General features: G+C 32.8%; 1 protein-coding gene across 3 annotated transcripts; it reads left to right on the top strand.

Annotated features, from left to right (window-relative positions):
• The first annotated feature begins 372 nt into the window (after positions 1-372).
• On the top strand, positions 373-18,087 carry LOC126737531 (nudC domain-containing protein 3). 3 transcript variants are annotated; one of them, XM_050442462.1, is made up of 8 exons: positions 373-575; positions 650-885; positions 951-1,154; positions 1,212-1,335; positions 1,393-1,494; positions 7,734-7,856; positions 7,917-8,237; positions 8,326-8,725. In XM_050442462.1, the coding sequence occupies exons 1-8, from the start codon at positions 478-480 to the stop codon at positions 8,537-8,539; spliced, it is 1,422 nt and encodes a 473-aa protein (XP_050298419.1). In that variant the 5' UTR covers positions 373-477; the 3' UTR covers positions 8,540-8,725. The 3 variants fall into 3 exon arrangements, with proteins under 3 accessions (XP_050298419.1, XP_050298418.1, XP_050298421.1); XM_050442461.1 differs by having other exon boundaries at positions 948-1,154; positions 8,326-8,717; XM_050442464.1 differs by lacking the exons at positions 7,734-7,856; positions 7,917-8,237; positions 8,326-8,725 and adding an exon at positions 17,881-18,087 and having other exon boundaries at positions 948-1,154.
• The last annotated feature ends 1,174 nt before the right edge of the window (positions 18,088-19,261 follow it).

Genomic DNA, 19,261 nt, shown 5'->3' with positions numbered 1-19,261 from the left:
GGCAAGCAGCAAGGCGGCACAAAACACTTTTAAACAAACAACACTTCGGAATTTACGGTATTTTTTGTGTTCGAAAAATACTTATAATCGGCAACAGATAAAAAACAAATAAATAAATGAATTTTAATAAATAGGAAACTTCTTTTTTATGTGGCCATTGCAGACCTTAAATAGAACCTAGTTTAACTAAACTTGTACTGGAACAACACACGAACCTCTGAACTACGTTTAACGAAGAACTGCAGTTTAGTAGAACTTAAGTTGAACCACTGCTTGTACAACTGGGTCTTAATCAGTTAATCAAGACACGCAACAAATACAATGTGGCAACCCAGCAAAGCTCTTGTCAAAACTCATAACCTACAAATTTACTGTCATATCATTTTTGTGTTTGTTTATTTCCTAATATTTTTGAAATTTTGCAGGTGACTTTTCTATACATATTACTTATTTTCTCAAAAATTTTATTTACAAAAAATGTCTACTGCACATGACGATATGCTTTTTAACATGCTAAAGGAATGCAAGACCCTACCTGCATTCCTGGACGAAATATTTGGGTTTCTAAGTAGAAGGTAGGGCCCTTACACAAAAATTACCTGTTTTCACTGGTAAATGAAACAACAAAAATTATTTGTTCTCACTTTAGGACCGACTTCTATCATATTGCTCCTAATCCAGATTCTCCTGTGGGACTCCCCAAGGGTCTAGCAGAAAGTCTTGTAAGACACTCATTTCTGAAATGGACACCTAAAGAAAACCTTGATGAACCTCAAATTTTGCAAGAAAGTGAAGTACCTCAGGTCGTTAGTGAGGAATTTCTTATTGAGGAAGATGCTGGACAAGCAGCCACTGTCACGGCTAACATGGAAGAGATTAGTATTAGTAAGCCCGAAATCATTAAATTTAGGTACTATAGCAATCATTTACTTATTATTTCTATTAAGAAGGTGAACCTGCAGAGAAGCTAATTGATTTTTCTGAATCTGAAAGTTATAATGGTGGTGTTTATGATGATTACTGCTGGTCCCAAAGTATCAAAGAGGTTGATGTTACCATAAAATTACCACCAGATGTCTCAGCAAAACACATAAAAGTTACAATACTGCCTCAAAGTTTAATGGTGAAAGTGAAGGATAAAATAGTTTTACAAGGTACCACTTTGTATATAATAAATAAACAGTGCCTTAAAAGAAAACATAATTTTTTAGGAGACTTATGCCAAAAATGCAAATCCACAGACGCAATCTGGTCTTTAGATCAAATGAAACTGCAAATCCACCTAGATAAGTGCAATGAAATTTGGTGGGACTGCTTGGTCACTTCAGAGCCAAAGTAACATTTTCTTTAATACATTTGCTTTTATTTTATTGTCAAATAATTAAATTTAAGGTTGGATGTATCAAAATTGGACTGCAGCAGACCATTTGAAGACTTGCCTGAGGAGGCACAAGTTAAAATTGAGGAGCTTGGATGGAATCAAGAAAGAAAAAGGTGAGTTTTTGTTTTATTTAATGGTTATTAAATCTTAAATTTGGAATTTTTTTCTGATAAGTTTAAATAAATGATAGGAGAACCTCACTAATATTATTCATATAATATATAAAAATTGTATGTTGCTCAATGATTTCTTTTATTCTATTGGTGCAAGCTGGTCTTCTAAAATTTTATCAGTGAAGTTCTAATATAACAGTCCGGTAGACATTTTTCTTAGTTCCAACTGACCTAATTGAACTTCAACATACTTGAACATACTTGAACTTGAAAGTCAAAAAGTAGCTTTATTTGTAAATAAAAAAATAATATTGTATTAAGCCTTAAATCTTAATTTCTAAGTTCATCAATATACAAACTTTAACTTTTTTAACTTTAAGTTGTATATAAAATAATAGACAGTTTATAAATTAATTTTAAATTTAAACTAATGTATGACATATAAAGATTTAACCAAATAACACAAAAAATATTTGAACAAAATTACAAAAAAAAGCATCCTTTCATGCATTCAAACCTTCTAGCTAATTCGGAGAGTCATAAAAATATTCCTGCAAGGAATAATATGCTTTCATTAATAATAGTTTCTTTAATGTTTTTTAAAATATCCTCGCACCATGGTGTTGTCTTAATAAGAGAGGGAGATTATTAAATAGTTTTCTTATAAATTATGGAGTTTTTTACCCTTGGTATAAGTAAAGGTAGCAATAAAATCTGTGTTGTGTTATATGGCAAAGTAAAATACAGTTCCCCTGTAAACAAGGCACACAGTCTCCAAAATTAAAATGCAGTACAAGACTAGGACAGAATGATTAAGGGCTGGCGGTCTACTTGACTGTTGAATTTTAACACTACATCTCACACAGTGCCTGATTTTAATAGAATATAATGAAGATGTGATTTGATTAGAGAGCCATACATGCCACTCCCAGGTTGAATGATATAATACAAAGAGCACAGCAACCAGAACAGAGTTTTTTTTGTTTAACTGAAGTATGTCACTTTCAAATTTTAAGGAACCAGGAACTTTGTAGTTTTAATGTTTAAAGACATGTCATCTAAGTTGCACTTAGTTCAGAACAGTTTCCTCCAGACACAGCATATCACACACAATTGAACACTTCAACCTTTGAGGATCTTTGTCATGGCAAAGTATCATTGTATCATCTGCAAAAACTGTGAAGTGTCCACTAATCGTCAATCGAGGCAAATCGTTAATATATATTAAGAATAGCAGGAGACCCAAGACTGGTCCCTGTGGGACATTAGATGAAATAGATAATTCAGAGGAACATGAATTATTAAACAAAACCCTCTGTTTACCATCTGATAGGTGAAAAGGTGATACCTACTAAAAGCCTGCAAATAAACAAATTCTCTTTGAGCAAATTACATTTACGGACAAACCTCCGAAAATGCTTTGCGCGTTCTGTTCTGTCAATAGGTACCTTAAGAGCAAAACCACTTTAGGGCGACTCCTCGAAAGCCATAAATTTCCAGCTTATATAACATGGTTGGATGATGCACACTTTCACCATATCACAAAACGCCGAAGCTGCAATATCACTGAGATATAGCTCCTGAAGAAAGCCAAACATAGCATCACTTGTGTTTCTAGATTCTAGTAATCCAAACTGGTGCGGATCAAGCAGTTTAAGCCTTAACCAGCCTCTCCACAATCTTTCCTAGCACAGAAAGCGATGCCATAGAACGAAAATTGCAAGGTTCATTCAGATCATCTTTCTTGTGAATTGGAACAATGTTAGACCTCTTATGACAAGAAGAAAATAGGCCATTTATAAAAGACTTATTCACTACATGAGCTAACCAACCATGGAGCAGTAATATGCATGCATCTTCTCAATTCTCCCTGAAGAATAAAGAGATTTGGTTCTTCTTACAGTAAATCTGTAAATTTTCATCTATTTATTGTAGTAATTCATAAAGTAAAGTAATACATTTTTTTTAATGTAATGTATAGATCTCATATTTTTGACTCTCATAATGTAAGACGTGATTCTGCTTTCAATTTTATGATTGATGCTTCTTTTTTGAATCGCCACTTCCCTAGTACATCAAAGAGGGTTATTGTTATTCCATTGCACAAGAGCAGTGATTATTCATATCCCACAAACGATAGGCCCATATCCCTCCTTCAAACTCTCTAAGAATTTGTAAGTAGAAGTGCATTCTTGAAGTGGAGTGGCTATAATATAGCAGGTTAGAAAGGCGGGCAGACTTCTCCAAACGTGAAATGCCAATCTTTTGTTAAGATTAATGCATTTCAATGAGTTCACTATCAGACTCTGAAAAGTATCTCATCATCAGACTCTTCAGTGTGAGTGTCTGATGATGATGAGTAAACTCATCGAATTGCATTACTCTTGACAAGATAGACATTTTTATTTCTTGAGAGAAGTCTTCCCGCCCTTCCTAATCCGCTATCTCTAAGAACATAGAAAAACTAGTTTTACTCAGAGTCCTTGAATTTTTGAGTAAACATAACATCCTAAACTCAAACCAATTTGGTTTTAGGGAAGAGTTAGGTACGACTAATGTTCTCTTTTTGATTCTGAAACATCTATATGTTGGTTTGAATCGGGGTGAAGTTTCTGAAGCGATATCTTGTGACTGGACAAAAGCTTTTGACTCTGTGTGACAACTCTCTTTGCTGATGATATCAGTATCTTGTGTCATCATTCCGCCTATTTCGTGTTGGAGAATAATATCAATATTAATTTGAAAAACATAAAGATGTAGTTCCATAGCAACTTACTCACATTATATAACAAAAACTAATATTCTTACTTTTGAGCGTAATATTGCAGATGTTCTTCTTGATACACATAATATAAACAATTCAGGCGGTTAAAAATGTGTAATTATTACAGTGGGCAATACACTTAATTTTAAAAATCAGAGTGATAACTTGTCGAAAAGAACATCTTCCCATGGTTTTGCCTTGCAGGCTAATTCTGGTGTTTTGGATCAGAGTGCAATCATAATGGCATATTTCGCTCTGATTGAAAGGAACCTGAGATATGGTCTTCTCTTTTAAGGCAGGTGCAGTGGTTACGTATTTGAAACTATCTTCATTTTAGAAAAAAAAGCAAGCAAGCCTGTCTTTTAGAGACGTAAAATTATGAGACTACCTTGTTTATTTATTTTTGACAGTGTATGTTTGGTTTTTAGAAAGTATTTCATTGTGCAAGGAAAACATCTTACTTGACAGTCACAAAATATTCTTCTATGAATACTCACTAATAATCTTATAACCTACTAATATCGACAACTACTCACCCCTTAACTTGCGAAACTTGGAAGAATTTAAACAATTTTAATGTAAATGTAATAAACTTCTATTTAGCAATGGATATTAAGTGTAGGAATTTTTTAATAATGAACTTACATCAAGGTAATGTTATATTATCTGGTATAAAGCTTAAGTTATAAAATAGGGATAATAGTAAGTTTTTTATATTTTAATACTTATACACTTGTATTTTATCAGATATAACCTTTAAATTTTTTGAAGTAAAACTTTTTTACGCATACTTGGGTTGGGGAGTAAGTTGGCGAATGCGTTACGAAAAGGGTGATCTGCCGAGGCGAACGGTAGTTGAGAACGAGATATGAGTTAGGGGAGATAGAAAGAGAGAGAGTTACGGTTCGTATAATACTATAGGAGCAAGAGAGAGCCGTGCGCACGCTTATTTTCTTTCTCTTCCTCTCATATCCAGTGCATGGCACAGAGTGTCCAAGATAAGGATGAACTGCATGGGGATCTCGGAAACGTTAAGAGATACAAGGTCGGTTAAATTAAAGAAAAGTTGCGCAATTCGACCGTTAATTAAATACAGTTTCAACCATTTTAAAATTCCGAATACTTCCGGATTTATCCGGAAAAAAACGAAATTTGGCATAATAGTTTTTATTTTTTACTAGCTCTTTTTTAACAGATACCAAAAAACCGAAAGCACTTTTTCATTTCCACTTTTTGTGCTTTACAATTTGACGTATAAATAGTTTAAATCCGACGTTTCGTCTCTGAGTTATCGTCATGAACTTTTATTTTTTAGATGGATCGAAAAAAACTACACCCTGTGTATGAAAGCCTATTTAATGACAATTACAACGAAGTATCACACAAAATATTTTAAACAATTTTATGGTCAAAAAGTCAATTTTTCAAAGCAATGCAAACAAATACTAGTAAAAAAACAAAATTTCACTAATTTAAAATGTTTTCGAAAATACCACCACCAACTTCAAGGCAAGCTGCAGCACGTTTCTTAAGCGCGTGTTGCACGTTTAATTGCTCGGGGATTGTTTTTAATAATATTTGAAGCATTCAAAATTTGATTGTGGAGTCCTTCTACGGATTCTACTAGTGTTTCGTACACTAGAGCTTTCATCCACCCCCAGAGGCAATAATCCAGTGGATTTAAGTCTGGTGACCTCGGTGGCCAAACTTGAGGTCCTCCTCTGCCAATTCAACGATCAGGAAAACGATTGTCTAAGAAATTACGCACTCGGCGACTAAAATGAGGCGGGGCTCCATCGTGTTGAAAATACATTCGATGTCGAACAATTAGCGGAACATCATCCAACATGTGTATAAAATGGTCTTTCAAAATGCGTAAATATCCTACTCCAGTAAGACGCTCATCAAATACAAAAGGACCAAACAATTGGTCGTTCAGCATTCCACACCACACGTTAACACTGAATCGATGTTGCAGGTTTCGTTCAAACGTGGCATGAGGATTTTCATCTGACCACCGATGTTCATTGTGTGGGTTATTAATTCCATTGCAGGTAAAATGAGCTTCATCGCTAAATAAAATGTATTTATGTAGGCCTCGATTTTGTCGGATCCATTCCCATAATTGAACCCTTAAGTCATAATCACCCTGTTGAAGATGTTGAACCGGTTGAATATGGATCATTTTTCACATTTAGTCCCGCCTCTCGTTCAGAATTAATTCTTACGCTTGGAAACATTCCTGTTTCTTGAGCATTTGCAAAAACTGTCTGAAAAACTTTTCGAATACGAATTCTTCGATTTGGAGAACGACGTCGATATTCATTCAACAGCATGTAATGCGGTAGCATTACAGAAACGATACACGAATATCAAATCAGCATACTCCCTATGGGTGAATGTGTGAGGCATTACTTAATGGAAACTTTGCTCTTTCGCTTGAAATTGAAACGCTCAGAATCAATCAAACTAACAACCATGCTTGTCAAAACTACCAGGCAATTAAAATAGGTATTGACAAACAATGCTAAAATACCTGCAACGTGAGTTAGAAATACAGAGAACGTAATTATTCCAAAAATTTTCAAAAAAAAACTTTGACCTTCTGAATATGTTCGCAAATTATTTCCCTTTCTTCCCGAAACAGCTTGTATATGTATTTCAGTCAGTAGTTCGTTTGCGAGTTTGCTAGCGTTACCAGAACGGTGATTTCTTGATTATTTATTAATTCCATTTCGTTCTTGAACAATTTTATATATTAAATTTTGTTTAATTTATTAATTATTCTACGTTTAAAATGAATAAAATTACAAATTCATTGTAAAGTTCATATTTTGTGAAAATTCGGGTGAATATTAAGAAATTATGGCAGGAAGTGATACAGACTCTGAATATGAAAGTGGCGCTCCAGAACCATCAACTAAGAAGAATTTACGTAAAAGTGTGTGACAACATATTCAAGGCAAGATTTCGAACCCAGTGATACCCAATCAACTGATAGTGAATCACGAAGGTGAGTGCGTATTTCATACTAGTTACTGGCGTCATATGCAGCGTTCCTTTTTGAAGTAATACTTCTTTACGAAAAGTGTGATCGGGTGAGGCAAACGATAGTTAAGAAAGAGATATGAGTTAGTGGAGATAGAAAAAGAGAGAGTTACGGTTCGTATATTACCGTAAGAGGAAGAGAGAGTATATACATATGAATGGAGCTAAAGAAGTTTTACTTCAGTCGTGTGGTCTCAAGTGCACAAGTTTTTTTTCTTGTCTATTTTCTCCCTCTACCAACAAGCGGCATTCTACTATCGATATTGGGGAGCGTTTGATTCTCAGTATGCCTCTCTCTCTTTCTTTCTCTTTGTTAGTCTTTATATTCGCCGTATATTCGCCATATAATTTAGTTCAGACAATTTTCGAAATAGGATAACATAACATTTAACTAATACGTACATAATAAAATACTTATTAATTGTAGAGATTCACCATCGCAAACAATTAGTGACATCGCGATTAAACATGAGAATAATCAAATGGAAGATGATGATGAAAATCTCACTATAGATAATGTACAAAAACCGACACAAATTATTGGAGTTAGGTAAATTAAATGACTTTAATGATTTACTAAATTTACAAAAATAAAATAATGAAATTATAGGTTGAGTAAAACGCCAAAAAGTTCTGCAAAACGTGGTCGAGAATTCAGAGCACGAAAAGCGCTGCTTAAAAAACAAAGTAAACAACAACAGGAACCAGATGCAATAGTCGAAATTGCTACAAAGGATATACGAAGTGCTGGTCCATCAAAAGACAATCAAGTCCTTGGGCCCTCTGAAATAAGGATAATAGAAAAAAGAAAAAAGTCTGCAGAGGCAACACGGCGGTGGAGATACAAAAAAAAAGGAGTCAGTGAGTTATCAAAAAAACAGGCGAAAACTGCAGCCCAACGCATGCGAGAATACCGAGAGAGAAAAAAATTGTAATAATTAATTTTTATTCATAAAACTTATGCCTTTAAATGTTTCTTCTTAATTACATTGAATTCTTATTTGCATTTTCTTATTTAGAGCAAAGAAAACACGATTGAAGCAGAGAAGTGATGAAGATTTAGATACTTTAGGCAGCACATCATTATCACAAATAAATCAAGAGGCTGGTTCATCAAAAATAAACATCAGATCCGCAGAGGTAACTAGAAGAGGTAATTCACAATCACAACAACAAATTGAAACATCAGAACGTACATCAACAATTGTAATGAATCGAATCTTGCTTTCCTAAATGTAATACCAAATTCAACTTGGTGTTGGGCGTAAAGAAAGAAAGATCTTTTCGCGATTATTCGACAGAAAGGCAGACCAACAGACTTCATAACACTTAGCGCCAATAAAATAGTATGGACGGATCTGATACAATTATTGTATAAATTGGCGAACACGGAGCGGCGCCATATACTTCAATAAATTGTAACCAATTTATCTATTACAATATTACAATCCAAAGAATGAAGTCCTTTTGGACGCTACAGAGTTGCTGACAGTGGCGGATCCAAGGGGAAGGGGCAACGATGGCAATTCCCTCCCCCCCCCTCCCCGCCTCCTTGAGTACCCTTAGAGTAGTCTTAGAATAAAATTTATAATAAAAATAAAATATTAATTAAAAAATATAATTTTATTAATTTTATTTGTTTGTGCATTATTCTTTTCTACGTATGTAGTACAGTGTACTCTATCGCAGTTATCGTTGAACGTGTCGCGTTGCGTTAAAATTCGTGCGCCGCGCTGTTCACGTATGACGTGTAGATGATTCGCGGGGAATCACCGGGACAGACGGTTTGGTATACCTACTATTTAATATTGGATCGGATAAGTCTTACACTTAGAAACCTCTCCATTAAAGTGAAGTATTTAGGTTTTAGACTATACTCAGGCTATATTCTATAATCTTGGTACAATCTACCTGGTGGTGCGTCGCCGAGCGGAACATAGGAAAACCCATGTAAATTTTAAGGGGGTCAATTATTGGCTTCCCTGTACATTTTACAAGAAAAAAATATGAAAAAAAGAAAAATATTTTTGTTCATATTAAGGCTTTTAGTTTTGAATTATTTTTTAAAATTATAAGTCATTGTGCTTTTAAGGTGATTTTTTTTTTAGTTATTAGTGGAATTATAAACAACATTTTAAAATATAAATAAAAATTTCATTGGCAGCAGTATGGAAAAAAAATGATAAAAACTGGCAGCTTTTTTAAATTCTTTTTATCTAAGGATTACAAAAAAACTGTAAAAAACTGTTTTGTAATTTGCTTTTCTTTCTTTTATAAAATCTTTAAAATGTTGACAATCGAAATGTATATATTGCATTTTGCCGAAATTTGCGTTTTTCTTGTATTTTGTCCAAACACTTTATTAATTGAAAATAGAATTATTTAAATAAATGGTGTTATTTTGGTAGCTAGCAAAAAAGTCTTGTCTTGCTTTTCTCCCAACCCAATGAAAAGTTACTATGTTTTGAAGAATTTATGCCTTACTTATATAAAAAAAGCCACCCTCTAACCACCCCCCCCCCCCCCCTTTTTTTTTTGAAGTACCAAGACTACAATATTTATTTAATTACTTTAAAGGCAGGCACCTGTGTCGTAAGTATACACATGTAACAGTAACCTTAAAGATTTGGTAAAATATTATTATTGCATGTAATTAAATTTAATACAGGGTGAATTAAGAAATATACATATACAAGGCTATTCACGACATACGACACGGAATATTAAGGCTAAACTACAGGGTAAAAAAAATTAGGAATATAAGAGGCGTTTCAGAAGTACCTTTTAAAATTAGTTTCTTGATATACAGGGTGTTTCAAAGTGCAGAAATATATCAAAGTTATGTTTTTTTAAATGGAACACCCTATATATTATTCGATTTTTAGGTTCTACGCAAAAATTAAAGAAGTTTGAGGAATCATAGGTCATATTTTGTTCAACTGTTTTTAAAACAAAAATAGTTGAAAATCGACTTTTTTTGACTTTAAGAGGCTGTAATGCTGAATCTATTCAACTTAGAAAAAAAAGGTTTTCAGTTTCCTATCTTATCTTTTCAAGACCTTTACGATGATGTTCTTTTATTTTATTTGCCCAAATAACTGTCAAAATGTTGACACCTGAATTTAATAAAATATAGGTCGATGAATTGGCCTTACAAAGTTAAAAGAGCAAACTAAAAATCCTTTTTTTTTCTAAATTAAATAGATTCAGTACAGTATAGCCTTTTAAAGTAAAAAAAGTCGACTTTCAACAGAACGCCTCTGATAATCCCAAAATTTTTAATTAATAAATTCTAAAATTAATAAGAACGCTGTTAACTTGTGACTCAAAATTCACCGACCTCAGGAACAATTCAAGATTCAATAAAAAGTCACTTGATTGGGGCACGGAAATAGAACAATATTTGGATGAAAATGAATTTTTAGAATTTTGGTTAGATGAGTAATACCTGTAATTTTATTTTAATTGTTTTCCTTATATTTAATTTTAAAAAAATTATCTTTCTATTTTCAAAATTTCTTTTTCAATATCTCCTATACCGGGTGGTGCGTCGCCGAGCGGAACATAGGAAAACCCATGTAAATTTTAAGGGGGTCAATTATTGGCTTCCCTGTACATTTTATAGAAAAAATGTAAGATAACTTTTTGAAGAGACCAATCTGGCAAAGTTTCAAAAAATGTTAATAAGCGAAACTTGAATTATTCAATTAAATGTAATTGCAAAATTAGCAAATTTTCGGTTGAGGTAAAACCAAACGGGCACCAGTAAAATGAATATTGTCACTGAGGAAAAGTGTCAATAAATCAGTGACAGTCGATATTTGAAAACAAGTATGAATTATTCAATCGACGAAAAAATAGCCATAATTAGGTGGCATTATGCGGGAAACAGTTTTAGAGCAGTGTCTGAAATGTTTTCAGTTTATTTCCCCACCAAGCCCATTCCGTCCATTTGAACTATTAAACATATTGTCAATAAGTTCAAGTCCAAAGGTACCGTAATAAATAATTGTAAATGTTCAACTCAGGATATCGAAAATAGAGCCGAAGAAAAAGAGAACAGAGATCTTAATATTCTACCGAGTGTGGAGGAAAACAAGATGGTAGTACGAGGGTTCTTGGGCAAGAGGTAAATAAACATCATACAACAGTATTGCGCACTTTGAACAAACACAAATATTATTTGTATAAATTTGAAAAACATCAAGAGCTGCAGGAAGGAGATGAAGAGCGAAGAATGGCATTTTGTTTTGAAATGATGGAAAGAGCAAATAATGATAGGAATTTTTTTTTTAAATATTTGTTTTACCGATGAATGTACATTTACCCTCAACAATGAACCAAATGTTCAGAATTGCCGGTATTGGAGCCAAGAAAATGAACATCGCTTTGTTCATACTCGGACACAATATCCCCAAAAAACAAATGTATTTGTGGGAATGATCGGACACCATATCATTGGACCCTTTTTTATGGACTATAACAGCTGAAAGCTATTTGGACTTATTTCAAAATTAAATTGGACCCGCCTTGGAAGAAGTTGTTCAGGAAGATCAAATGATCTGGTACCAAATGGATGGTTGCCCGGCCCATAATGCCCGTATGGTTAGAGAGTGCTTGGAAAATGCTTTTAACGGCAATATTATTGGTCCACGGTACCGGCCAAAGTTTTGGCCAGCAAGTATCCGGGTCACCTGATCTTTCACCGAATGACTTCTTTTTGTGGGGTCATTTAAAAAGTGTCATTTATAAAAGTGTAAAATTTGAGAATCTAAACCAGTTACAAAACGCTATTTCGTTAGAATGTAATAAAATTTCCCAATATCAACTTAGTAACGTTAGAAATGAATTTTTATGATCGGTTAGAATATTGTTTAGCTGTTAATGGGGGGTTGTTTGATCATTTGATTAATTGATATTTTTATGTAATTCTCTTTTAGTTTTAAAAAAGTTATTGTATTTTATTTTTCCACACTTAGTAAAATATTAAGAGTTCTGTTCTCTCTTTTTTCCGATCTATTTTTGATCTTGTGAGTTAAACATTTACAATTATTTATTGCAATGTCTTGGGACTCGAATTTACCAACAGTAGGTTTAATGGTTGAAATGGACCAGATAGGCTTGATGGGAAAATAAATTGAAAATATTTCAGATACTGCTATTGGTTTAATTAAATTCTAAGTATGATAAAATTATTTTTTTAATAATCGATAATAATAATTGTTATTGGTTTAACTTCACCGTTATATTAAATAAAAGTTTAGATAAAAAAGTAATGTTAACGTGTCTTACTTTGAAGATTTATGGTTGTGAGATTTTATGGTTGTGAGATTGATGAAACGAAAAAAAAAAGATTTCTTGTATTCGGCTGTACGTCAGATTTGACAAAGCCTTATAACAAATTGTTTGCTGGTGGCTGGTGTCTGGTTTTCCCTGAACCGAAAATTTGGTAATTTTGCAATTACATTTAATTGAATAATTTAAGATTCGCCTTATAAAAATTTTTATGAAACTTTGCACAAGAGTTTGCCAGATTGGTCTCTTCAAAAAGTTATCTTACATTTTTTCTGTAAAAAATACAGGGAAGCCAATAATTGACTCCCTTAAAATTTACATGGGATTTCCTATGTTCCGCTCGGCGATGCACCACCCAGTATACTTGTATTGCGTATAAAATATTACTTATTTATTTATTGAATTACAGTATCAACAGCCATAGAGGCCAATTACAGATACTACAGTACTTTCAACTACCCACATTTAGAAAAAAAAATTATACATATTTATATTATCACATATCAGTCCTAAGACTGAGAAGCAAAAAGTCTAATGTCAATAATTTCTGTAAAATGTCTTAAATCTTTAATAGCAATATCAAGGTCAGAGGTCTGTATATATTTGTTCTAGGACAATCAAGATGACAATTTTTTCTTTGTCTGGTATTACCAACATTAATGAAGAATGGCAGCATTGCCATAATTTGAGAAGCATCAATCTTATTTGTTAAAATTTTATAAATGTACCATCGTGCCAAAAAAAACTAGGACACTAAAATTTAGGTAGGGATTGTCTCCTGGTCTATTATAGTAAATCGCATTCCTTGGGTGTGATATGCATATTTACGCATTATAAATTTTTGGTGTCTTAATAATTACATATTTAAATAATAATATTGATACAAAACATTTTTATTTTTCGATATTTATTTTCATTTGGAACACATTTTATAAATAAACCAAAACTAACTAATATTATCTTTTTTGATGATATGGAATAAAAAAATAATTAATACTTAGTAAGCACACCGTTGTTATCAATTACAGCTTGCAAACGTCGTAGCATATTTAAAATTAAGTTTCTGGGATATTATTCGGTTATTGGTTTTTTATATATGTTTATCTTTAGACGTACATATATTTTGCCATTTTACCCCAAACGTTTTCAACTGGGTTGATATCAGTGCTTTCGAGGGCCACGGTAAAACTTGAACGCGTGTATATTATCGCTTTTTGTTGAGGAGATAATGGGGGCATTTTGAAAGAACGATTTTGTTGACGCGGCTGTCACAAAAATTAAATTAACTTTGACAACATTAAAATAATAGACTTATTCTAAGAGATTTAGGAGATTTTGCTGTCCCAGTTTTTTTCGGCACGATCGTACACTAGGGATGTTTTAATGCGCCGATTTTCTAGGGATAATCTGTTAAATATTTTCAGAAGCAAATTATGGTTATAATCTTGATCAGGATAATATCCAAATCTCTTAAAAAACATGGTTTTAATCCAGATGTCATATTTTGGAGAACAAATTATGCTTCCATATTCTAATTTCGGTAAAACCAGACTATCAAACAGTTTTAACCCTTTCGGTACCGCTGACGGCAAGGTCCGACAGGAAGAAACTTGTCCCTAGGCCCAGTGTCGGCTGTATACGACAGGGGTGAAACAAACTGATAAAACCAATGTCGCTCATTTGCGACTCCTTTAAAAATTAAAATTCATAAAAATTACAACAGGGACCAGTGTCGGCTAAATCCGCTCAGTACTTGTGTCCAGCTCCATGCTTCAAAATATAATCATGAAGAAACCCACTTCTGAAGTAAATATGTCTTTTGAGCTTTTTTAGTATAATGTGCTCTTTGTTTTTTTTTTTGTATTTAGGTATTAGTTCTAGGGCTTCAATTTCAGTATTAATTGACCTTCTTTAGTTCTATTTACTGTTGTTTGTGTTTCTAAGTATGTTTTAATAAAATAAAAAAAGAATTATACTATTTTATGTTTTCGTCGGATATAGCCGTCACCGGGTCATATGACCATCCAAAAATTCTGGTCCAGCAGGCATGTTTTTTCGTGGACGCGTCGGTCCTGAAAGGGTTAAACAACGCTCAACATTAAAGTTTTTGGTAGTTCTAATAACGAAACCCATTATTTTGTGTGCCTCATTAAATGTGTTAATAATGTGATCGGTAAAACCTAAATTACAGTCAACAATTACACCTAAATCATTTTCATTGTTGGAAAATTTCAAGCTGGTACCGCTAATATTGTAGCTATAATTAATTATATTTTTGTTAAGTGTCAGCGAAATTGCTGAACATTTTTTATTATTGAAATGAAATGAGTTTGCTATATACCAATCAACAACCCTATCTAAATCATTCTGCAGAGAGATACAATCACCTAGAGAGGTGATTTCTATGTAATCATCTGCATAAAGTAGTTTTTGTGAATCATTAGAAACAGAAGCAATTTTATTTATGGCAACCAAAAATAAAAGAGGTCCCAAATTGGAACCTTGGGGAACTCCTGAGGTACTAGTGTAAACATCAGACCTGGCGCTCTTAACCTCTACATACTGTTGTCTATTTTCTAAATAGAAAGAAATTAACTGAATTAAATCTGTAGTTATATTATTTTCATAAAGAGATGTTATTATTATGGAATGTCGAATCTTATCAAATGCTTTCTCCATGTCGGTATATATGACATCAACCTGTTTTTTATTATTCAAAGCATTGTGAACAAATAAAAACCTTTCCTTGGTTTTGATCATTTTAATGATCTCGCCATTGTACCATACAGGTAGTATTAATAATTATTATAAACTACTAAATATAATTACATTAAGATTAAATAGTAAATATTTTTATAAAAAGTTAATTCTTTATCCCTTGATTAAATTTTGTTAGTGTATTAGTTGTTGCTATTTTATTTTATTATATTTTTGAATGGTGGAACGTTCCAGTATGAAACAAAAGACTACGTTTTTTTTTAAATAGCGACCGAAACCTACGTGAGATGTTGGCGTCCCGCCACTGAAATTTTACCGTCTTTTTGAAATTTTACCACCAAAAAGTAGTATTTAGATTGCTTATGATGTGTGCCAAATTTCAAATTTTTAAATAAACGCATTCAAAAGATAAGAGGGCGGGGAACAATTAAGAGCCGCACTGTATTTTCATATGAATGGAGCTAAAGAAGTTTTACTTCAGGCGTGTGGTCTCAAGCGCACTTTTTTTTTGTTTCTGTAATTTTGATTTAGTTTTTTTTAGTATTTTTTTTATATTGACTTTATTTTATTTACAGCTTTGTCAGTGAGATTTATTTGATCTTGTAATAATAAAGCATGTTTGGAGTTTGAGTAATATACACATCAAAATGGTCTAAGGAACACTTAGAAAAATAGTTTTTTTCGCCTTATAAATTTTTATATATCTATATTTTCATACGAAATAGATATTACCTTTAATATTAAGATACCAACGAAGTAAAATAAATATTTGGGTACAAAAAATCATGCCAGAACAGCGTTTTTTGCACATTTTGTCGAAATAACGCAGATTATAATTTTTAAATTTTAACGCAATATCGCATTTTCTGTGGTTCCAACTGAACAATTGTGATGTAGTTTTTATTCAATAAAAATGGAAAGACGACATTTAACTCGAGAGGAAATGCTAAGAGCAGTCGGAGTGCTTGAGGCAGGAACAAGTCAAAGAGACGTTGCAAGAGCTTTGGATACATCTCCCAGTGTAATTAACCGTTTGTGGACAAGATATAGAGAGATAAATGATGTTAGAGAACGAGAACGGCATCAAGGCTCGTCGCGAGTACCACACCTGCCCAAGACCGTTTTATAACTTTGCAAGCTCAAAGAAATCCCACGGTAACAGCCTCTGTTTTGGTTCAGCAGCTCTCACGAGTGCATAACGTCGAGGTTTCAGGTCAAACTATTAGAAACCGTTTTCATGAGAGAGAACTTCATGCCAGAAGACCCCTAAGGGTTCCTCGGTTAACTTTAGGAACTCGAGGTGCAAGATTAACGTGGTGCCAAGAACATGTTAATTGGAATCAAGAAAGATGGGCCACAGTTCTTTTTACGGATGAGTCTCGATTTTCATTTTATGCTGATTCTGGTAGAATTCGTGTCTGGAGAGAGGAAGGAAATGAAAGTCGTTTGCGTCATGCCCGGGAAGTAGTAAGGCAACGTGGTGGATCACTAATGTTTTGGGGTGGCATTAGACTTGACGGAAAAACGAACCTCATTTTTGTGGAAAATACAATAACTGGAATAAGTTATAGGGATAATATACTACTGTCTGTAATTGTTCCATATTTACGCGAAATGGGCCCAAATTCGTTGTTGCAACAAGATAATGCCCCACCACATCGAACACGGCTTGTACGAATCACTATTGAGGAAAATCAAATCAATCTTCTACCCTGGCCCTCTACCTCACCGGACCTTAATCCAATTGAGCATGTTTGGGATTGGTTAAAAAGGCAACTTCTTCAACGATTTGACTTTTTTCAAAGCGCTCTGTAGCTTCGTCTTGCTGTGACACATGTTTGGGAGGAGTTGCCCCAAGAATTAATTAATAATTTAATTTTAAGTATGCCCAGGCGATGCCAAAGTGTTATTAATAATAGAGGTGGACCATCTGGCTACTAGTTTAATTTGTATTTTGTAAATTTTTATTTTTATAATTTTTTTTAATAAACGGTAATAAATGGGATTTTGTTCTTTATTTTTATTTGGGCCCTAAATTATGAGTAAATTATAATCTACAAAAAAAAGTTAATAATTATATTGTTATTTTATTCGAATAATGTAAAAAAATTGCAATAATTAACTTTTTTCCAATCTTCTCAAAAATATTTACATATTTGTATGTGTTCCCTAGATCATTTTGATGTGTTTATGATAGAATGTTGATGAGGTTAAAATGATACGAAACGTTTTACTTTTAAAGGCCCATGGAATAATGAATTCCAATAAAAATAACCTAAAAATCTCAAACAAGATAAAGGACTAAAAAAAACTAGACACTATAGGAAAAAGTGTTAAACAAAACGTAAATAGATCCCTAAATAAACACAACTAATCAACAGCAAAAATACAAACAAACTATAAAATAAGAGCAAAACAGTACAAAAACAAGTATTTACATTTTCATACAGTATCATTCTACACTAGTTATGAGTAGGAATAAGTTGTTTTAATGATTTTTTATTTTACTGAGATGTATTACTAACAATTTTTTCTCCCTTATATTTGTTTTTTTTTTATAGGATGGGTTTGCCTACCTCAGATGAGTTAGCAAAACAGGAACTTTTGAGGAAAGCATGGAATGCGGAAGGATCACCCTTTTCAGGGCCTTTTGACCCTACTCAAGTTACTTTCCATTGATATTAAACTTCTTTTATTATCGTTAATTGAAAATTGCAATTCTTTTTATATATATTTCTATTTATTTTCAATAAAAGTTTTATAAACAAGGGTTTTTTTTTTAAGTTCAACAAAGCTAATATTAATTCCGACGCCCAGGAAAAAAGCATATCTCACCATATAATCAATGATATCAGAAATATTACACCCAGAAGAAATAATTTCTTTAACCTTTTCGGCAAAATAATGACTATATTTAAAGCATGCTATGGTAACGATAACGTTTTATCTTTGTTTTTGTTTACCATTCTTAAAATTGTATCTCTTAGTTTTTGTGAAGAAAGCATTTTCTGAGAGCTGATTAGTACAAATATTTTTAATTATTGCTCGTCCATTTACTCACTCGTGTTAAGCATAACAAAATACCTCGAGGTTAAAGTCGTCAAAATTATCACCATGTTAGCGATTTTGACAAGGGTAGAATTATTGCCCATTGAGATGTTGGTTGATACTATCGCGAAATTGGCCGCCATGTTAATTTGTACTGCAATGATCGTAATGCGCGTGTGTATAGAAGAAGGTAGAGGAATACGAAAAAGGACAACTGATCCCCGAGGCTAGAGATGTTAAAAAGTAACTATTTGTTACTCGCCAAATCTCGTAGTAATGAATAACGATCTGAAAATTAAATAATTACTTTGGTTATTCAGTATTCGCTAATTAGTATTAGCATATAATGCAAATGTACTAATATGTATATCTAAATCACTGTCTGTTTCCGGCCAAATTATACAATTATCATATAGAAAAAGAATAAGTCAAAACTTCATTGCTTGGTCATTTTGTTAGACCTGTTTCCTACGCAGTAAAAAATAAATCCTGTAAATAAGACCCTATTTTAAAGGTACGAATCATCAACCGTTATAAATTATAGAAGATAATGATTTTCGAGAATTAATAAATGCACTAAAATCCTTTTATCCCATGCGTAGTAGGTTTACTTTTACAAAATTATTCTTGCATCAAGAACATCAACAAAAAAAGAAAAATTAAAGATAACTTGATTTACCTTAACTACTAAACGCCGACCCTTGAGTATGAACACAAAAAAATCTGTCGTTTTGTCAAAGACTTGTGCTTTGATTCAATGACTTCTTACATTCAGTATTCCTCAATTACAGTAGAGTTTTATCCAACTACAAGTCTAAATTTGGTAACTAATTATATCATATCTTGGATTCAATGACAAGATGTTATCGGATTTTAATGAAAGATTTAACTTAT

The sequence above is a fragment of the Anthonomus grandis genome, chromosome 6 (genome assembly GCF_022605725.1).
Source record: "Anthonomus grandis grandis chromosome 6, icAntGran1.3, whole genome shotgun sequence".
NCBI classification, from domain to species: domain Eukaryota; kingdom Metazoa; phylum Arthropoda; class Insecta; order Coleoptera; family Curculionidae; genus Anthonomus; species Anthonomus grandis.
Note: the sequence above shows the minus strand (reverse complement) of the source record. Positions and strands in the feature narration are given on the sequence as shown.

What these genes read in the sequence shown, in the direction of transcription:
- LOC126737531 (XM_050442461.1), top strand. Translation starts at nt 478, where the DNA reads ATGTCTACTGCACATGACGATATGCTTTTTAACATGCTAAAGGAATGC. An exon ending in CATGGAAGAGATTAGTATTA is followed by an intron (nt 886 to 947) that starts GTAAGCCCGAAA and finishes ATTTCTATTAAG; the next exon opens with AAGGTGAACCTGCAGAGAAG. An exon ending in ACACAAATTATTGGAGTTAG is followed by an intron (nt 7,857 to 7,916) that starts GTAAATTAAATG and finishes ATGAAATTATAG; the next exon opens with GTTGAGTAAAACGCCAAAAA.